General features: G+C 49.3%; 1 protein-coding gene across 11 annotated transcripts in view; it reads right to left on the reverse strand.

Annotated features, from left to right (window-relative positions):
• Positions 1 to 1,152: 1,152 nt before the first annotated feature.
• Positions 1,153 to 17,742, reverse strand: part of RALY (RALY heterogeneous nuclear ribonucleoprotein) — a 79,443-nt gene continuing 62,853 nt past the window's right edge. For 10 of the 11 annotated variants that reach the window (XM_060124386.1, XM_060124388.1, XM_060124389.1 and 7 more), the window contains 8 exons: positions 8,872 to 9,136; positions 7,695 to 7,767; positions 7,459 to 7,506; positions 5,257 to 5,426; positions 4,428 to 4,541; positions 4,025 to 4,221; positions 2,718 to 2,766; positions 1,153 to 1,513 (listed from right to left, as the gene is read on the reverse strand). In XM_060124386.1, coding sequence (XP_059980369.1) covers positions 2,722 to 2,766; positions 4,025 to 4,221; positions 4,428 to 4,541; positions 5,257 to 5,426; positions 7,459 to 7,506; positions 7,695 to 7,767; positions 8,872 to 9,127 — 903 coding nt within the window. In that variant the 5' untranslated portion in view covers positions 9,128 to 9,136 and the 3' untranslated portion in view covers positions 1,153 to 1,513; positions 2,718 to 2,721. The remainder of the gene's footprint in view (positions 1,514 to 2,717; positions 2,767 to 4,024; positions 4,222 to 4,427; positions 4,542 to 5,256; positions 5,427 to 7,458; positions 7,507 to 7,694; positions 7,768 to 8,871; positions 9,137 to 17,742) is intronic. The other variant, XM_060124395.1, reaches the window with a different exon arrangement.

The raw sequence follows: 17,742 nt of genomic DNA on the forward strand, positions 1-17,742 counted from the left end.
CAAGGGCCCAACTGTGAGCTTTCTTAGCAGCTGAAGTAGTTCAGGGGCTTTTCTGGGGCGCCAGGTTGGGGAATCCCATTTTTACTCTGTCCAGGATATTTCCTGGTGCCAGGGTGATAAAACAGGGCCTCTGGGTAGGGCAGATGCTCACAACTCTGGAAAGGGTCTTCCCTGCTCTTCTCATGGCCTCTATGCCTGGCATACTAAAGAAGCCCATGGCCCATGCTGTTGTACCTGTCCCCCCAGCTCTGAAAAGTGAGTGCCTCAGTAAAGCATACTGAGTAGTCCTTGTAGAGTCTAGAAATGTTATTACAGTACAATGGGTGCACAGCACTAAGCTCTGGGGACACAGAACACAGTGCCAGCCCTAGGTGTGATATTTACCAGGCACCAAAACCCCTTTGGACTTTGCCCAAGTTCCAGTCAAGGGCAGCAGTTCCCCACCTTGTACAGAGGGGAACATGAAGACCTACCCAGGTGTGCAAGTGGGTCAGCTAAGCTAGGCTCTGATGTCCTGGGTGCAAGGACAGATTGTAGGTTCAGGGATTGTAGTGGTATGTGCCACCAAGGGCTCTTCAAGGGGATGAGACACTCCCTGTGGACCTAGCCCCTTCCTCTAGACACCCTCTTCAACTCTCCAACTCTCCAGATTGAAGTCTTTTGACCAGTTCCAAGGGGCTACTTTTCACTCCAGGTCTGGGTCTCTGACTGAAGGCCTCAGCCTCTAGCCTCTTTCCCCTTGCTGCCCAAGATCCCTGTGAAAAAACAGTGTCCTAAACCAAGACACAGAAGGGGAGGAAGTGGTGAGTTCTAGAACCATTTTAGAGCTGGGAAACAGCAGACTTAGAAACTGAGGCCTGGACCTACCACTGCCTGACCAAGTGGATCAAAACCGCTTGGCACTTCTACCACGAAGTTGCTCTCATGGGCACTGACCCTCCCGAACAACCCTACTGGCCATTTTAATCCCCATTTTAGCCATGGAAACTAAGGCCCAGACAGATCAGTTTCAGGCACCCTAGACAATGCTCTCTCTGGCAGGGAGGAGTGAAGGAGGGAACAGAAGCGGGTGTAGCAGACCTGCTTTCTGGTTGGACAGGAGGGCCAGGGTACCTTCATGAGAAAACACAAACCATCCCATCTCAGAGCAAATTGGGATCCAATCTCTTTATTGTCAGGGTCCCCTCCCTGTGGGCCCCACCCTCCTCCAAACCTATAGAAAAACCCCAAGCCTGGGAGTGTCCTGGGGAGGGGAAGCAGAGTGTAGGGAAACTCTGTTCTTTGCCCTCTGGCCTGGGCAGTGCCAACAGGGAGGGAGGGTACATGAGAAGGGGATGCTGATAACTCCATCTGCAGAGAATGTGGCACTGGCTGGGACCTGTGAGGGAGGTGGTGCCTGCTGCCAGCTCTCCTCTGGGACCCGCTGGGGGTGGTTATCCAGGGGTGGGTGCCCTGCTTGAGGCCTGGTACAGTGTACGCCCTTCTCCTGCTGGTGGCCATTGCTCCTGTCAGACTGAGAAACAGACACAAAAGAGAGACTAAGGCTGAGAGGAAGAGCCCCTTCGTGCTCTTGATAACACGGGGTGGGAAGAAGAAAGAGTGGAATGGTGTTTGCTGTTTGCAAACAAAGATATGCCTGAACTCTGGCTTGGGCCTCATAACTTTCTGGCCATGAAACCTTGGGTGAATCTTCCCCTTCCCCGAGCCTCAGTTTCCTCACCTGAGTCCCCAGCACCTCTCCTGCAAACTGGCTTAACAAGGTAAAACTTAGCCTCCCAGGTAAAACAAACCACGAAGATTGCCTAAACTTAAATGTATGGTGGAGCATCTCATAGCATGAATGTGTCATGCGTATAGACACCTCTGCTGTTTGAGGCCCTCCTCCACCCAAGCCTGTCTTACTCTGGAAACGGCCCCCAAAGGAATGGGGCAGAGTATGGGCAGAGCTGCTGTGGCCTGGTTTCCCTCTAGGGTCGGGTAGAGCAGGGTGGTAAATACCAACCAGAGAATGAGCTTTGAGGCCCACACCACTGGGTTCAAATCTAGGCTCCATCAATTACCACCTGGGGATCTTGTGAGATACGTGGCATCTCCCTGCCCCCTGCAGTGCCTCAGGTCTCTACATCTGTTACACTGGCACAGTCACGACCTTGTAGGGCTGGGGTGCGCAGGGCATTTCCTCCTGACAGGATCCTATCCCAGCCCCTAAGTCTGGCATAATCATCACCCTCTGATGATGAGCAGCTCCCTCTCCCCACTGTGCAGAGCCGGGACTGCAGCCACAGGAGGCTCCTGGCCATTTCTCACACACCAAGGACTGCCAGCGTTCTGTGCCTCCGATAAGGGTGTTCCCTCAGACACTTCTCCCTCAATCCTCAACAGGCTCAGCTACACATCACCTCTTCCACCACACCCCTCTATGAGCCCCTGGCTCTCCAGTCCCTGTCATCCTGCTCACACTGGGTGGTAATGGTTTGTCCTCCTCCAGTAGACTCAGAGCTCTTTACAAGTGGAGACAGGCAATGTAGCTCGGAGTATTCTGAGGGAACTCCTGTTGGGCGGACCTGGCTAGCCCATCCACGGCTGCCTGCTCTGCAACCCACCAAGCCCTTACAAATGGGCATGGCAGGATGTCTGGGGACGACAGAGCCTTCATTGCTGGGCACAGCACTACCCTGCCAGGTCTACTGCACCCCTCCCCACCAGGACCCCCGTACCTGCTTACTGCAAGGCCCCATCCTCCGCATCTGTGTCCTGGCTGTGCTCCTGATAGGGAGGAGACAACAAAGGACCACATATCACTCACTGCAAGCTCTGTCCTACCCTGGGGCCCAGAGCACATATGGAGACCACACTCAGAAAGGGGGAGGGACAGCCAAAGGGGATAACTATGGGACCAGTCTAACTAAAGGCTGGCTTGGGATCCCAACAGGGTAGTCTGAAGGACCCGCAGGAGAGAAAGGACCAGTCAAGGAAGTTCTAGGTGTGCCAGGGGGCACATTCTGCATAGAAAGACCTTCTTAGGTTGGAGCAGACTGAAAGCCTAGTAGACTGGTGAGCTCCCCATCTTAGGAGCATCGAAGCCTTCATTAGGGCCTCTATGGAGACTACTATGCCTGAAAGAGTAAGATGGGGTATCAGGCTAGGTTTAAATAAGAAGAGACAGGCTGGGCATGAGAAAGACCTCTCAACTGTTATGGCCATAAGCCTATCTGTCCTCACACCAGAACCCAGCCATGTGGAGAAAATTCACAGACCCGCTGAAGGCCAGGCTCCAATCCTGGCTCAACCCTTATTAGCTACAACGCCCCGGGCAAGCTACTTGACTCCTTTGAGTCTCAGTTTCTTCATGGTGTAAAATGTGACAAGAGTAATACTTTGCAGAGTTCAGGGCTGCTGTTAAGGTTAAATGAAGTTAAAAAGTGTGAACTACAGGGCCTGGTGCTCAGTGTTAGGTAACTGAGAACTAGGCACACAACAGACATCTTATAGACTCAGAATCTGGTCTACTTTCCCGCTTAATATGAGCTCCTTGCCTCAGTCTGAAGAATTCCAATAGCAAACAGAGCTCACTCCCTCTTGAGACAGCCTGTTTTCATTCTGAGGCAACAATGGCTTTTAGAAAATCCTCAGGTGGAGTAGATATCCACACTCCCCGTGGCTTCCCCAGGCAAACCCCTCGTGCTCCCTGGAACTCTGCAGACCGTGTGTGTTTGCTTGAGTCCGTGACTCTTCCCTTCTCCGACTCATGTAGAAGACAGAGTCTAGAATGGGCCTTGGGCTAGAGAGAGGTCTGCCCCAGTCCTCAGTGGGATTTCTGACTGGCAGCTGAAATAGCTAAGTACTCCCTGTTCGTTCCCCCCTCTTCCTCACAGGACTAGAATCCCTGGGAAGGAAGGAGGGAGCTCATAGGGCAGCCAACCAGCTCAGAGGTTCCCCTTCTCCCTGCAGCCCTCCTGCAACCAAGCGTGCAAAGTCCAGTCCCAGTCCCAATTCCCCCTGCCCCCCCACCGCATGCCCTCACCAGCTCTTCCTCGCTGTGTGTTAGCAGCCCCTCCTCATCACCGTCGTCTCGAGCCTTTGCTTCTCCCTGGGGCATGCTTGCCTCAGCAGCTGTGTCCTCTTGGGGGGCCGGTGGCCGGCTGCTGCCACCACTACTGCCACTGCCACTGCCGATGGCGCTGCCACTGCCACTGCCACTCTCGCCCTTCTTTTTGCCATCTTCAGGCGGAAGCGGGGGATGAGGGGAATAAAAATCAACCTGGGACAGCTACCCGGGGTAGCACCTTAGCGTAACCTAGGCCTCAGCACAGTGGGTCCAGGTGGGATTGGAGGCCACAGTCCCTCTCTGCCCCATGCACTGTCCTCCCCACACTCTGCCCTGTGCCCCTGGCCACTGATCTGGGCAGGGACCCTTGGAAGCTGACCTGGATTGGACTTCTGCGCCTCGGCAATCTGCTCCAAGCGACCCAGCAAGGCATCGATGTTGGACTTGATCTGGGCCAGCTCTGTCTTGATGGTACGCAGCTCACTGCTCTTTACTGAGAGTGGAGGGAGTACAGGGATGTCACCTAAGGGCTGGGAGCTTGACACTAACACAAGACCCTAGCCCCATTCTGTCAACTAGGAAGACAGGCCAGTGGCAGAAACTATCCTTGTCCACGGTCTTTTTCTGGCCAGGGAAAAGGCCTGAGCTGCCTGTGGCTTCCCCCTGAGACTTTCTGGAGGCCCTTGTGAACCTGGATCTCCCCCACCATCCCCGACCCCTCCAACTCTGAAAGGGACTGGGGATGGATAAGAATGGAGGTGTGTGGTGTGTACCTCTGTGTGCACCTGAGCAAGCATGTGTCTTTGCTTATGTTAGAGAGTGGTATCTGTCTTTCAAGGTGTGTAAATGTGAGTGTTTTACAATCAGATTTCCTGGGTGCCTGACCACGTGTGCACACCAGAATGAATGTGGAGTAGCGAGCCTGTGTGGACCTGTCCTTGTGCTTACTAAAGGAAAGATGACACCATTTCCTCACTGGGCTCCACGTCACAGCACTGGACTCTGTGCCTAACCCAAGACCCTCCTCCACAAACGTCGGTCTTTTCCTCTTAGAAATGCATGAAAATACTCACTTGGTTGTATTAGAGCTGCAGAACTGTGGGAGATTTGTTCCTTTATCTATTTTCCAATGTAAAAAAATGTAATTCTATTATTTTGCTAATGACAAAAATAAAAATTACCTAGGAAGAAGATATATAGTCACTCACACTTGATCTTGGCTGAGCCGGTGGTGGTGATGGCTGTGGAGCGGGCAAAGAGCTTGACAGGTATGGTGGTTTTGACACGTCGGACCAAGGGGACTGTGACCCGGGGTCGCTTCACAGGGACTGCCCTGGGCACTGGCACTGGTGACAGGCGGCCCCGATAGTCGAAGAGCCTGTGAGAGCAAACGGGCCAGAGGCTGCAGCATGGCCTGTGGCCACCAGAGGGCACTGTGACCCTAGACCAACACATGTAGGGCTGGTGAAGGGCTGGGTAGCCTGTACTGTATACCTCATCCTGCTCCCAGTTAGGTCCTGAGGGTGAAGAGGAAGGGCTTTCTGGACCTCAGTGACCTTACTACATCCACCTTTCCTACCATTCAAGCTGGGTAAGAGCAGGGGAGGTGACAGGTGGTAATGGTTATAGCCCCATTCAACAGAGGAGCAAACTGACAACAGCCCCAGAAAGAAGACTTCCCTAGATCACCCTGACACCCAGTCCTGCTCTATTACCTGACCTACTTCTGCTCAGTCAACTGTACCCCGAGCTCTGGTCAGAGTTTGCAAATCTCTCTAAAGCAGTACAAATCCCCAGCTGGAAACAGAGAGGTGAGGGAGTGAGAGTCAATCCCTAAGCCTGCCTAAGCCTCAGTTTTCCCATCTGCCTAGTGAGGATGGCTACCCCAAACTCTGTGCCCCCCACATCCCCCAAGGCTGCCGTGAGGGTAGAGCATGAGAGAACTTGGTTAAAAACACACGTTAGAAGGTGTGATAGGTGAAGGGCCAGGGTACCGAGACCCTCAACTCAGGGGCCTATGACCTCAGAGGCATGAGGCTGGAGTCCAAGCCCCTTTCCTCATTCTGGGCCCCAGTCACCCCATCCTTCTCACTCGACTTTGAGGATGGAGGGGCAGGGGGCCCAGTGGAGTATCAAGGTTAGGCAGCTCGGTCAGACCCTCTATACCAGACAGTATGCTGCACCCCCGACGCCATCACCCAGCCCTTTCCAGGAGGGCTTCTCTTCCTGATCAGGCAGAAACTCAGTAAGCCAAGTAGGGGCCTCTCCCACCGCTGCTGCTGCTACCACCCTTCTGCACAGAACAGCAGCCACAGGGGTATACTGTGGGATCACTTTCCTGATGACAGCCAGGTTACCTGCCATCACTAGGCAATTCAACGCCCCATGCCTTGGTACTCCTTTGTTTAGGGAGCCCCTGCCCTGGGGTGGTGATGGCTGGAGATGGAGAGTCTCTGGGAATGGACCCAGTCCCAGACCCTGCATTTCTGCCCCTAAGGGGAGGGGGCGGCTCTGGCCTTGGTCAGAATCACTGAACCACAGAATCCCAGAGCTGGAAGAGCCCTGAGGGATCACTTGGTACAAGCCCATTTCAAACTGGGAGGGGATTTGCCCAAAGTTGTGCACTCTATTCAGTGGCAGAGCTGAGATTAGCACCCAGGTCTTCTGATTCCCAGGCTAGGGCACTTTCCACTACATTGCACTGTCTCCTGAAACCACTCACAGGTGAGAAAACTGAGGCTCAGAGAGGTCTGTTCTTCTGGGACAGCCTGGGGCAGGCTGAGAGGGAGGGAGGGAGGGAGAGAAGCAGGAAGGAGGAGAAGCTTGGGCCAGCCCCCACCATGATTTCCACAAGAATGTGGCTGGTGCCATGGACGCTGGGGTCTGGGTAGGCTTGGGGGTGGGCCACAGCCTACCAGGGACTAATTCAGACCTCCAAAGGACTGCTGGCCTCTTGGCTATAAACATAAGGCTAAGAAGCTCAGACTGAGCTCTGAGGTTCCTTCAGCTGGCTGGGCACCTCAGAGAGGTAAGGAAACTGAACAGCAGAAGCGTGAGGGCTCAAATTCCCTGCACCTGGCCCTGTACCTGTTTTGTATTCCAACTTGCTACATTTATAGGTCCCCTGGCTGTCCAGTCCCATTGAGTCCCACCCCAGGATTAGGAAGGGGAGGGGTGGTCAGAGAGTTGGGAGACAGTGTGGGCTGGGGAGAGCTCTGGCCTGGGCACCTATAGAACTGGACCCTAGTCCCAGCTCTGCCACTAACTTGCAGAGCAGCCTTGGGCAGATGCCTGTCCACAACTCTGGGCTTCAGTTCCCACTTGGAGGACTGAGTGGGCTGCACCAGCAATCTCTCAGGACCCTTCCAGCTTGGCTGTTTCATGCCTGGGCACGCCCCTCCCCCGCTCACCTGGCGTAGAAGTCGTCCCGGTAGTAATCATAGTCAAAGCTGTAGCCACTGGGGAAACAAAGGGGAGAGGGCCGGGGCTTAGAGACGGCCACTCAGCCCACTCTTCGCAGGCCCTCATCTCCAAACACCTCCCCAAATTCTAGGCTTGGCATACCGTCACCACCAGTGTTCACTCCCTCTGTGGAAAGAGGAACCAATCCCACCCAGAGACAGACAAACAAGACAGAGCGCCCCACCTGTATATGGCAGATGCTGCTCTCTTTAGCCCCTTGGGTCTGTTGGGCTTTGGCTCTCCAGCCATGTTGATGTCTGTATGGAGGGAGAAGGCAGAGTCAGATGCTGACAGGATATCAGCACCCATACAAATATCACCCTCATGCACGTGTGCAGCAATTTATGTGTTTACATGAGATACACATGGACTTCGCTCACTAACATGGACAACAGGTGTCTTCACAAATTAGACTCATACCCACACATCACATGCATATAGTTGTTTACACATTCAGATACATTCAGATACATGCATGCATGCTCACAATCACACACACACACGGCCACGTACATCAAATTATATGCCTTCTCAAGTACACTCACATAAACGCATACATCAGACACACATCCTCACACATACGTTCACATATCCAGGAAATAAGATCACACACTCTCAACTACACTCAGACGTGGCTCCAACATCCTATACTTAACTGCCCATATGCAAATGAGCCAATGCACATTTACACAAACCTTCTACCAAACATCTTTATGCCTACAGCAGAGTTCAGCAAATGTTAGGACCTCAATAAATATTTGGTAAATGAATACATGAATATCTGCTTACACACTCAAGTATATTCTGATACACACATAACTCTACATATATACATGTAAGTAAAGTATGTGTCCACATATTCCCCACATGTTCAGTTACATCCACATACCACATATTCAGGGACACATATCCTTCTCAAACATACACAAATATACCGAAGTACGTGAACATATACAAACACTATACAGGCTCCAGGGCAGGCCTCCAGCACGGCCACATCTCATGTACATAGCACCGCGACCAAGAGCACCTGCTTCACCTTATGCTCCCAGCCCCTCCTCCTGGCTCTCAGAAAGGGTTCTAATCTAAGCCAAATGCAGCCCAATGTAAGAGGCTGTGCTAGTCCACTCTGTTCCCTTTCTCTGGGGAATCTGCATTTTAACTGGAACGCTTACACTGTGAAAGCAGGGACAGAACAGAAGTGTTTTCCTGAAACTTCTAAAATTTTCCCATACAGGCACTGATCTTATAGTGGGTGACGGTTGGAGAAGATAGAAAAGAGGATAAGAGGGAAGCTAAAGAATGCAGGCCAGCACCTGCCCAGGAGAAATCCAGGGGCAGGGCCATGGAGAGATGCTTACCCAGGGTCTGCCCAGCCAGCACCCGCCCATTCTCTCCCAGCACAGCTGCCCGGGCATGGCGCTCATTGGCATACTGGACAAAGGCATAGCCCTTGTGCACAGAACAGCCGGCCACACGGCCATACTTGGAGAAGATGGTCTCCACATCAGACTTCTTCACCACAGCTGTGTTGAGGTTTCCGATGAAAACCCGAGAGTTGATGGATTTGGGGTCATTCTTGTTGGTTACGTTGCTTGTCTGGATCTTCAAGGACATGGTGGCCACCTGAAGAAAGAAAGCCACTGTGAGGCTGGGAACCCGGATTGGGCTCAAGGGCTGCCCATGGCCCACAACCTGACTAAACTGGATTGCTTTGTGCCTTCCTACACACACGCCCCTACAGCATCCAGCTTCCCCATTTTTGTTCATTTCACTGGCTGCTGACCTCATATAGGTGTTTTACATACGTTCTGTCGTTTGGTACTGACATGATAAGCAGAATTAGGACATTTTATAAGGGAGGAAATGCAAAGTCAGAGGTCACAATGCTAGTGAATAACAGGACAGGGATTTGAACCCTGGTCTGCTTGACTCAATTCTTCTCTTTTAATTGAGACACTTGAGGTTTATTGGTTTATAACATTACATAAGTTTCATATTGACTCCAGTTCTTTCAAATCCACTCTTTCTTTAATGTTCATCTCAAACGCTACCCCTTGCAGGATCTAAAGTTGAAGATCTTCCACAGCTTTTCTTCTGTTCCTTCAATGTAGAACCATGGTAAAGAGGTCACATGGTAAATGCAAGTAATGTATGCTCTAAAACAACTTCATATTAAGAAAATTGCTCAGTCTGATTCAGACATGGACCATGACTGTCTTTATTAGAACCAGCCATTTCGAAAAAAAATGAGCTAAACCTCACTGAGCATTCACTGTGAGCTAAGGGTAGCATGCAATATTGAATAATTCCAAGACTCCATGAGTTCGACAGATAAGTGGATAAATTAGATGTGGCCCATATATACAATGGAATATTACTCAGCCATAAAAAGGAACTAAATTGAGTTATTTATAGTGAGGTGGATGGACCTACAGTCTCTCAGAGTGAAGTAAATCAGAAAGAGAAAAACAAATACTGTATGCTAACGCATATATATGGAATCGAGAAAAATGGTACTGATAAACCTAGTGGCAAGGCAGGAATAAAGATGCAGACATAAGAGAATGGACTTGAGGACACAGCAGGGAAGCAGAGGCTGGGACGAAGTGAGAAAGTAGCACTGACATACATACACTACCAAATGTAAAATGGATGGCTAGTGGGGAGCTGCTGCATAGCACAGGGAGATCAGCTTGGTGCTTTGTGATGACCTAGAGGGAAGGGATATGGGGATATATGTATATTTATAGCTGATTTACCTCGTTGTACAGCAGAAAACTAACACAACACTGTAAAGCAATTATACTCCAATAAAGATGTAAAAAAAAAAAAAAAAAGACTCCATGAGTGTTATCATTATGCTTCATATTTTACCAAAACCAGACTCCAACAAGTTCATTAACTTGCCAGGAACAGGCATTCAAACCCAGGTCGTTGGTCCCTAAAGCCCATTTCTATCAAATTTATCACTCTCTTTCCCAGAGCTAAATCCACTTTAAATACAGTTGACCCTTGAACAACACAGGTTTCAACTGCATGGGTCCACTTTTATGCAAATACTTTTCAACAGTAAATACAATACTGAATGGTTCCCATGGTTGGTTGAATCCACGGATGCTGAAGAACTGTGGATGTGGAAGGGGCTGACTGTAAGTTATACTCGAATTAACCCCTGCATTGTTCAAGGGTCAACTGTACTACAGTAAGTCAGCATATTTATCTGAGAACTGTTTTTAATAAATTAATTTTTTAGAGTTATCCATTTTACACTTACTATTCAAATTCTGTCCCCTTTGCTTAGAGATACTATACTTGCTCTTTGCTCTCTATACTCAGGCAATGTTTTTTACCCCAAAGGGCTGTACAACTCTCTCCTACTCCCCTTCCTGGACAGATTATAATCTGGGCACAGGCTCCAAAGGGAAAGGGAAAAGGAAGCTCAATTTCAGTAGAAAAGGCCTACGTAAGCCTGGGCATTTATACTTCTTGGCCATCTTCTGCTCACCAACATGGGTTGGTGCAACTCCCTTTTGGAACACTCCTATCTTAAATAGAGCTATTGCAGAAGGTGCTGAAGAACCACCAGGCAGTATGCATAAAAACTCTCATCAGCTTAGGCTAACCATAAACACCTGCCTATTTACCTAATATTTTAGGGCATAGGGAGTTTCAAATTTTTAGTGAATTAGAGAAGAGCTGAGTATAAGCTGGGATATCTGTATCTTTTGTCCCACTAGGTTTTAAAGACCCTTTTCTCCTCAATCCTCCAGCTTAGAAGTTAGCACTTTCTGACCAGCAGATGGTACTGTTTGCAAGGAAACCATACGCTGGACCTGAGAACGATTCTGGGGAAGAACCTGCTCCTATTATGGGCTTGCAGTAGCAAGGATACTACTCAAGTGTGTGTCATCGCAGGTAAAGGCTGAGGGCTGAGAGGGCACTGCTACTGATGAAGGAGCTGGTGCCAGTTTTGGAGCTGGCGTGGGAAGACAAACTCTTCTGTTACTCAGTTTGCCTTTGAATCCAATCATAAACATTTATAAAGCAGTGAGGGACACAAAAGAGACTGCCCGTGAAAACACTTAACACACTGCCCATATGCAGAAAGAAACGCTCGATGTATGTGGGTTCCCCATTCCTCACAGTTCTCTGACAATCCCTCTCCTACCTGGATGACAAGCCATTCAAAGGTTAATTCCTTGTGCATCCATGGGTATACAAGAAATTTGTGGGGCTCCTCCATGGGCATCAGATAACTCTCTCCTTTGAGCTATCTCCAGAGCTATCTCCTGGAGACAGCTCAAAGTCATGAAGTTTTGGCCCAGGGAGATGCCACCTGCTTTGGCTGGAGGGAGCCAACCAGGTCAGGTGTGTGGACCAAGACAGAAAGAAGAGAAGGGGGTGTTGACGGTTCGGAGATCTACTGACGACTGCTGGCTCTGCCACTGCCCTGGCAGGGACATGACCATCGCTGGGTTCCCTCAGACTGCTTCCTGTTCAGTAGTGTTAGTGAGCTCTAACACTACTGAACAGGAAGCACTGCTGAGCACCTGTGCTTGGTGCTATAGTGGGATCAGCATTCACTCCTTGGCTGGTGAGCAAAGTCTTTGGGTTTGCCTCTACCCAGTCTTTTCTCTCATCACCTGGGGTTTGGGACGATGTATATAAAAGGCCTTTGCAAACTGTGAAGCTCTTTATAAGATCTAAAAGTTACTCTGACTAGTTGAACATCTCTGTTCTACTAATATTGCCATTTCTGGGCCCATTCTAGATGAGGGTCAAGGTCAGGCTGGAGCACATTCTGTACAATGCTAAGGAAAGGCAGTCAGAAGCCATGTCACACGGGGGTCAGTTTTCTGATCTGTAGAGAAGACACTTGGGAAATATATGTATGTGGTTGCCCTGCACTGCCAAGGAGAAATGTCTGCCTGAAGCATGCTCCGGGAACCTAACCGCTGTATTGCCCAACCAAATAGCCCACAATCGGCTTTCAAGGCCTGCACGCTCTTCAGAGGGCAGGCTGTGCTGCTGCTGTACATAATCTCAAGGGGTAGGTATCTCTGGGGGTTCAGAAAAGCTTAAGTATCCACTCACATGTCCATGAAGCTCCTCAAACTGAGGAATGGAGTTGGGGGTGCAAAATGAAAAGAAAGCATGCTCAGACTAGCTCTCCTAGAACTGCTAGGTTAAGTTACAGAATCCCAAATTCAGATACGGTCTTCCAGGTTATGAAAATACCAATTTGTTAGCCTCACTTATAAGTTATAACCTTTGAATATTTAGACACATGGTACGTGGGTCTCCATCTATACTCTTGTTCTTCCCTGCAAATGTTAGAGGCAAGCTTGACAAAGTTGCACAGTAAATGCTCAATAAACATTAGGGACGAGGCAGTGAAGGTAATATCCCAGAAGGTGGTGAGAAGGGCTAGCTGTGGCCCTTAAGTAGGGGTATGGAGGAGTTGGGGGGACTACTAGAGGCTAGGGTTCCAGGCACCTTTTTCTAGCCTGTGACCCAAACACCCTGGTCCGCACACCAACCATCCCCAACTCAATCCTCTCCACACAATTCTATCTTGGCTCTTCTGGGCTTCCCACTAGGTTAGAGTGGGAGCCCTAGAAAATACTGACATCCTATTCAGCAGAAGCTGGTTGACTTGATAAGCTATTTTCCCCCCTGGGCCAAGCTCTGCCTCACAGATTAGCTGTGTAATTGAGAGCAAGGTGTTTGTAGTCCCCGGAGGCCCCATGCTTAGCAATGAGCTAAGGAGAGGTGGGTAGAGGGATTGTTCTTGTGGAGGTGCGCAGGGGCGGGGGGGAGCGGTGAGAATTCAAGAACCCAACTTGTTCCCAGAGACTTCTGCAATGTCAGATTAGCAGGGACCTTAGTGAGCATGGAGCTTATATGCTCTTACTCTGAGGAACAGAGGGGAATGGACATGGCCAGGATGCCACAGCCAGTGAGTAGCAGGGCCAAGAACCCCACAGGTCCTCTGACTCTACGTCTAGGGTTCTTATATTTCATTTTTCCTTCTGGGCTGCCAGGAGACAAGTCCCCAGGACAGTGAGAAGCTTGGAGAAGGCAGTCTAGATACGCTGTGTTTGAGAAAACTGGGGACTGGCTCCCAAATAAATATCTTCACTTTTACCTGCTAAAACAACTGCTGCATAAAAGCTGGGATCTTAAGCTAATTAAAACCCATAGGAACACAGGCTTTGAAATGCAATTTACAGCTCAAAGGGATGGGCTGGCTCCTTCAGGCTAATAAGAAAAGAAAATTTGGCAAAAAACAAATCATTTTCCCCAGATGAAACATTTCAGATGGAAGCTATGTTTTGGAAGAGCCAAGCCTGAACATGTGGTAAAGTGACAGGGCTTTGTCAAGGCAGAAAAGCCCTAAAAGGTACCTGAACCCCTGAACTTTGAGTAAACGAGCCTCCCAGAGGGGTACCACAATAAGAATAGCCTCTAATTACTGACTGCCAACTATGTGTCACGAGACTTTACAAACCTCACCTTATTTAATTCTCACAACAGCCCTATGAGGAGGTAATTTAGATAGGGAAAGAAAGCTCAGAGAGACCAAGTAACTGGTTAACAGAGCAAAACCAGAACTGGAACCCAGGTGTGTTTGACTCCAAAAACCTATGCATAGAGATGCCTTGGGTACTGATTCCCATTGTAAGAGTGTGTCACCCTGAACCAGCCACACCCTCTCCTTGGTCCTCCTCACCCCTTTCCCTTTTCTACTACAATGCTTCATATTTGCACAGGATTTTAGTAAAGAAAACCCCAGTTTATTTTCTTGAGCCTGACACTGTTAATCCCATTTTATAGATGAAAAAGCTGAGGATCATCAGCAAAGATATGGGACTTACTTAAGGTCCCCCAGTTGGTGAAGGGAGTAGCTAGGGGACTTGAATCCAGGCTTCTTGTTTGACACCTACATGCCACTGTCTCAACTATTCTAAGCCTGTGACTCTGCCTTATCAAACCTCATGCCCTCCCAATGCTGCCTATCAGGACCTAGTCTTCAGCCTGACCTCTGAGGCACTCAACCATCAGAACACCCACTTCTCCAACTCTGTAAATCCTCCTCAGCACTGGATCTCTGCTGCTCTTGGTCCCCATCCCCCACAACCAGTGCTATCTAGAGCCTCTCTCTCGGCCCGTTCTGCTGGACATCTCCAGCCTTATTCCCAAGCATGGGGATGAGTGGTCACACCAGCCTGTGGCCAGACCTCTGCCCTTAGATAACCCTGGAGCCATCTGGGTGACTTTAAAGGAAAATAGCTATCAGTGATGGGGAGAAGCCAAGCAATTATACTGATCAGTACCTAGGGCCTCCTTGGTCCAGAGGCTCCTGGTTACCAGGCGGCTAGGGATGACAGAACATCTGTTAATCTCATTAAACTCTCCAGGCCCCAGCTCATTATCACTGCCCAAATGATCATTACTGGCCAGACAGGACTAATTTCCCAAGGAATGCTCTTTAGTTCTTGACCATTCCCACTCCCAAGAGAAATCCTAGTTCCCAACAACCTGAACACTGAGGGCCCCTGGAATGGGTGGAGAGTTTAAGGGGTCTAGGCTGCAGGCTCAGGAGGCTTGGCTCCGCTGCTCTTAGTCATGTGACCTGAAACAAGTCTCGTAATTTCTGAGTCTTATCAACCTATTCTGAAAAAAGAAAGAATCTTTTTCCTGACTACCTTTCAAATCTGATATAAAAATCAAGTAGGCTAATTGATGTGAAAGTTCTCTGTACATCTGTAACATACTATAAATGAATAGGGGATTATACCTATTTCTATTACCCAACTCCTATCTCCTTCACTCATTCAACAAACATTTTTGAGTATTCTCCTCTGTGCTGGCACTGTGGAGGTGCTGGGGAACAGTGTTTACGGGCCTTGTCCTCTACTTGTTTTTAAGAAAGCCTTCTCTCCAGGAACCTGTTTCTTGACTGTTTCCTAATAACAAAAGAATAAACATGAAATAGCAGAAACGGCTCTGCAGTCAGACAGGACTGAGTTCTAATCCCAGTCCTACCACTTATGAGACATAGCCCTGGACATGTCTCTTATCCTCACTGGGCCTCAGGTTCCTCAACTGCAAAATAGGAACTATACCAACCTCCCAGGATTAGTGACAATATTTGTAAAGTGCCCAGTATAATGGCTGAGACCAGTAGATATTTACATAAGAAACTCAAATGCCCAATGCCCTATGCAAAGAGATGAATCTAGCCTGGCAGTCTAGATCCTCCACATTCCAGCTCTAATCCTCTTTACCCAGGTTGTCTCCCAGTGCTCCAACGCTTCACCTGAGAATAAGGGAGTCAGGGGTAGGGGGCCTATGCATGCTCTCTCCCTTGTCCTACTATCTGGTACCAAACCTAAAAACTTCGTAGAGTGCCCCCTCCCCATGCCTGTCAAATCACTACTGTTTGGGACTGAGAGAGGAAAGAACACTGGTTGGGAGGAGTTCCAGGCTTTGCTGAGCCACTGACTCACCTCTCTACCACACCATGAGGTCTCTAGTCCTATACTCTAACACTAGTATCAGCATCTGTTAGGCCATGAGGGGAGACCCCAAAGCAGAAACAGAAGGTAGAGCTGGGGCCTCAGCCATCTCTTCCCACAGTGTGGTTTGAGTATATACTCTACCCTCCCTGTATCTTGCACTCTAACCCTACCCTTGATTATGGCCTTAGGCTGAGGTTTAGCATCTATGACAAGCAGCCCATAGAGCTATGGAGGGAAAGGCAACAAAGGGTAGGTAGGTACAAACTTGGGCTTACAATCCCCAACAATGAGTTAGAGTTGGGGAAATACAAATGATTGTTGGCTTCTTTATTTTTGCCAGAGGTCATCCCCTCCATGCTCCAATAGGAAGACTGGTCCTGGCTTCGCTGCTGATGTACCACATGACCATGAGTTTGGGAGCATGTGACCACGAAGGGCCCTTCCAGGGTTAACATTACCAATACTTGCTGAGCACTTACTACATGCCAGGAACTGTACTATGTCTTCTGCTATGAGGTAGGTGGTGGTATATATAGTGTCCATTTCACAAATGAGGAAACTAAGCTTAGTTGGAGCTTAGTCCTACACAAGCTAGGAAATGGCAGAGCTGGGACCAGTCTGTATGAGACAAGAGGTAGTGCTCTTAACCTTGGCCCAGAATGGCTTTGTGCTAGGCATGCACTCTACCTGCCAGGAGATCAGTTTCTAACACTTTCTGATCCTTTGGGAAAAAACTCATGCAGCCTTGCTGAGTGCATACTCTCAAGTCCAAGAGCCAATAAGCACTTGCTGTGAGCCTGGGGGATGGACTCCTCCCCCTTCCCATAACTCAAGGGGCTGGCTCCTCACAGTGATGTGGCAAGATTAGTCACTGCTTGCCGTTGGTTGATTATAGCTATTCTTTTCTGTAAATGAAGTTTAAAAGTCATCAAAGGGTTTGTCAGCTGTGACTTATGAGCCTCTTTCCCCGCAGGGAAGTCAGGCAGTGACAAATGCCCCTCTTGTTCTGCCATCCATTACAAGGCAGAAGGTGCCATGTTCCAATTACTGGAGACCCCGATGAAGTTCATGGAAAACCCTGCTCCAGGCTGCAGCCATTAGTCAGGCCTGGCAGGGCTGCCAGCAGAGCTGCCCTAGGCCCAGGCCCCACTGGCTAAGAATGGAGTAAGGGCACATTTCTGACTTTGTGAGTCAGCCCCTTCCACCCCATACTTGTGTTATCTCTGGTGGGTTTATTCTAGACACATTTAAAAAACGAGTAAAAACATGGGCATCGTGTGGGCTGTCTCAAAGTACCCAGAATCAAGACTGCTTAAGACAAACAGACATGCGGAAATAAGGTCATGCTGCCGGTGGAGTAGGTGGGGAATATGATGCTCAAGAGGGAAGAGGATAAAGTACCTATGATGTTCAGAGTAGAGACTGAAAGCACCCTTAGAGATCATCTAGTGTAATCAATTGCCTCAGTACTCAATACCCATTATATGCCAAGCCCTGTCCACCTAAATGCTGGGGAACCAAAAATGAATAAAATATAGTCCCTACCACTGAGGGTAGATGAGATCATTAAGGTTTAAATAAGTGACTTGCCCAAGGTCACAAAATAAGTTAGGATCAGTGACAGAATAAGAAAGCAGGTCTCCAGACCTCTTGACCTCTAGTGGAGTGACAGGGAGCCCTCCTGCATGCCAGGCTCTTTACACA

Source organism: Lagenorhynchus albirostris, chromosome 15, assembly GCF_949774975.1.
Source record: "Lagenorhynchus albirostris chromosome 15, mLagAlb1.1, whole genome shotgun sequence".
Lineage (NCBI taxonomy): Eukaryota > Metazoa > Chordata > Mammalia > Artiodactyla > Delphinidae > Lagenorhynchus > Lagenorhynchus albirostris.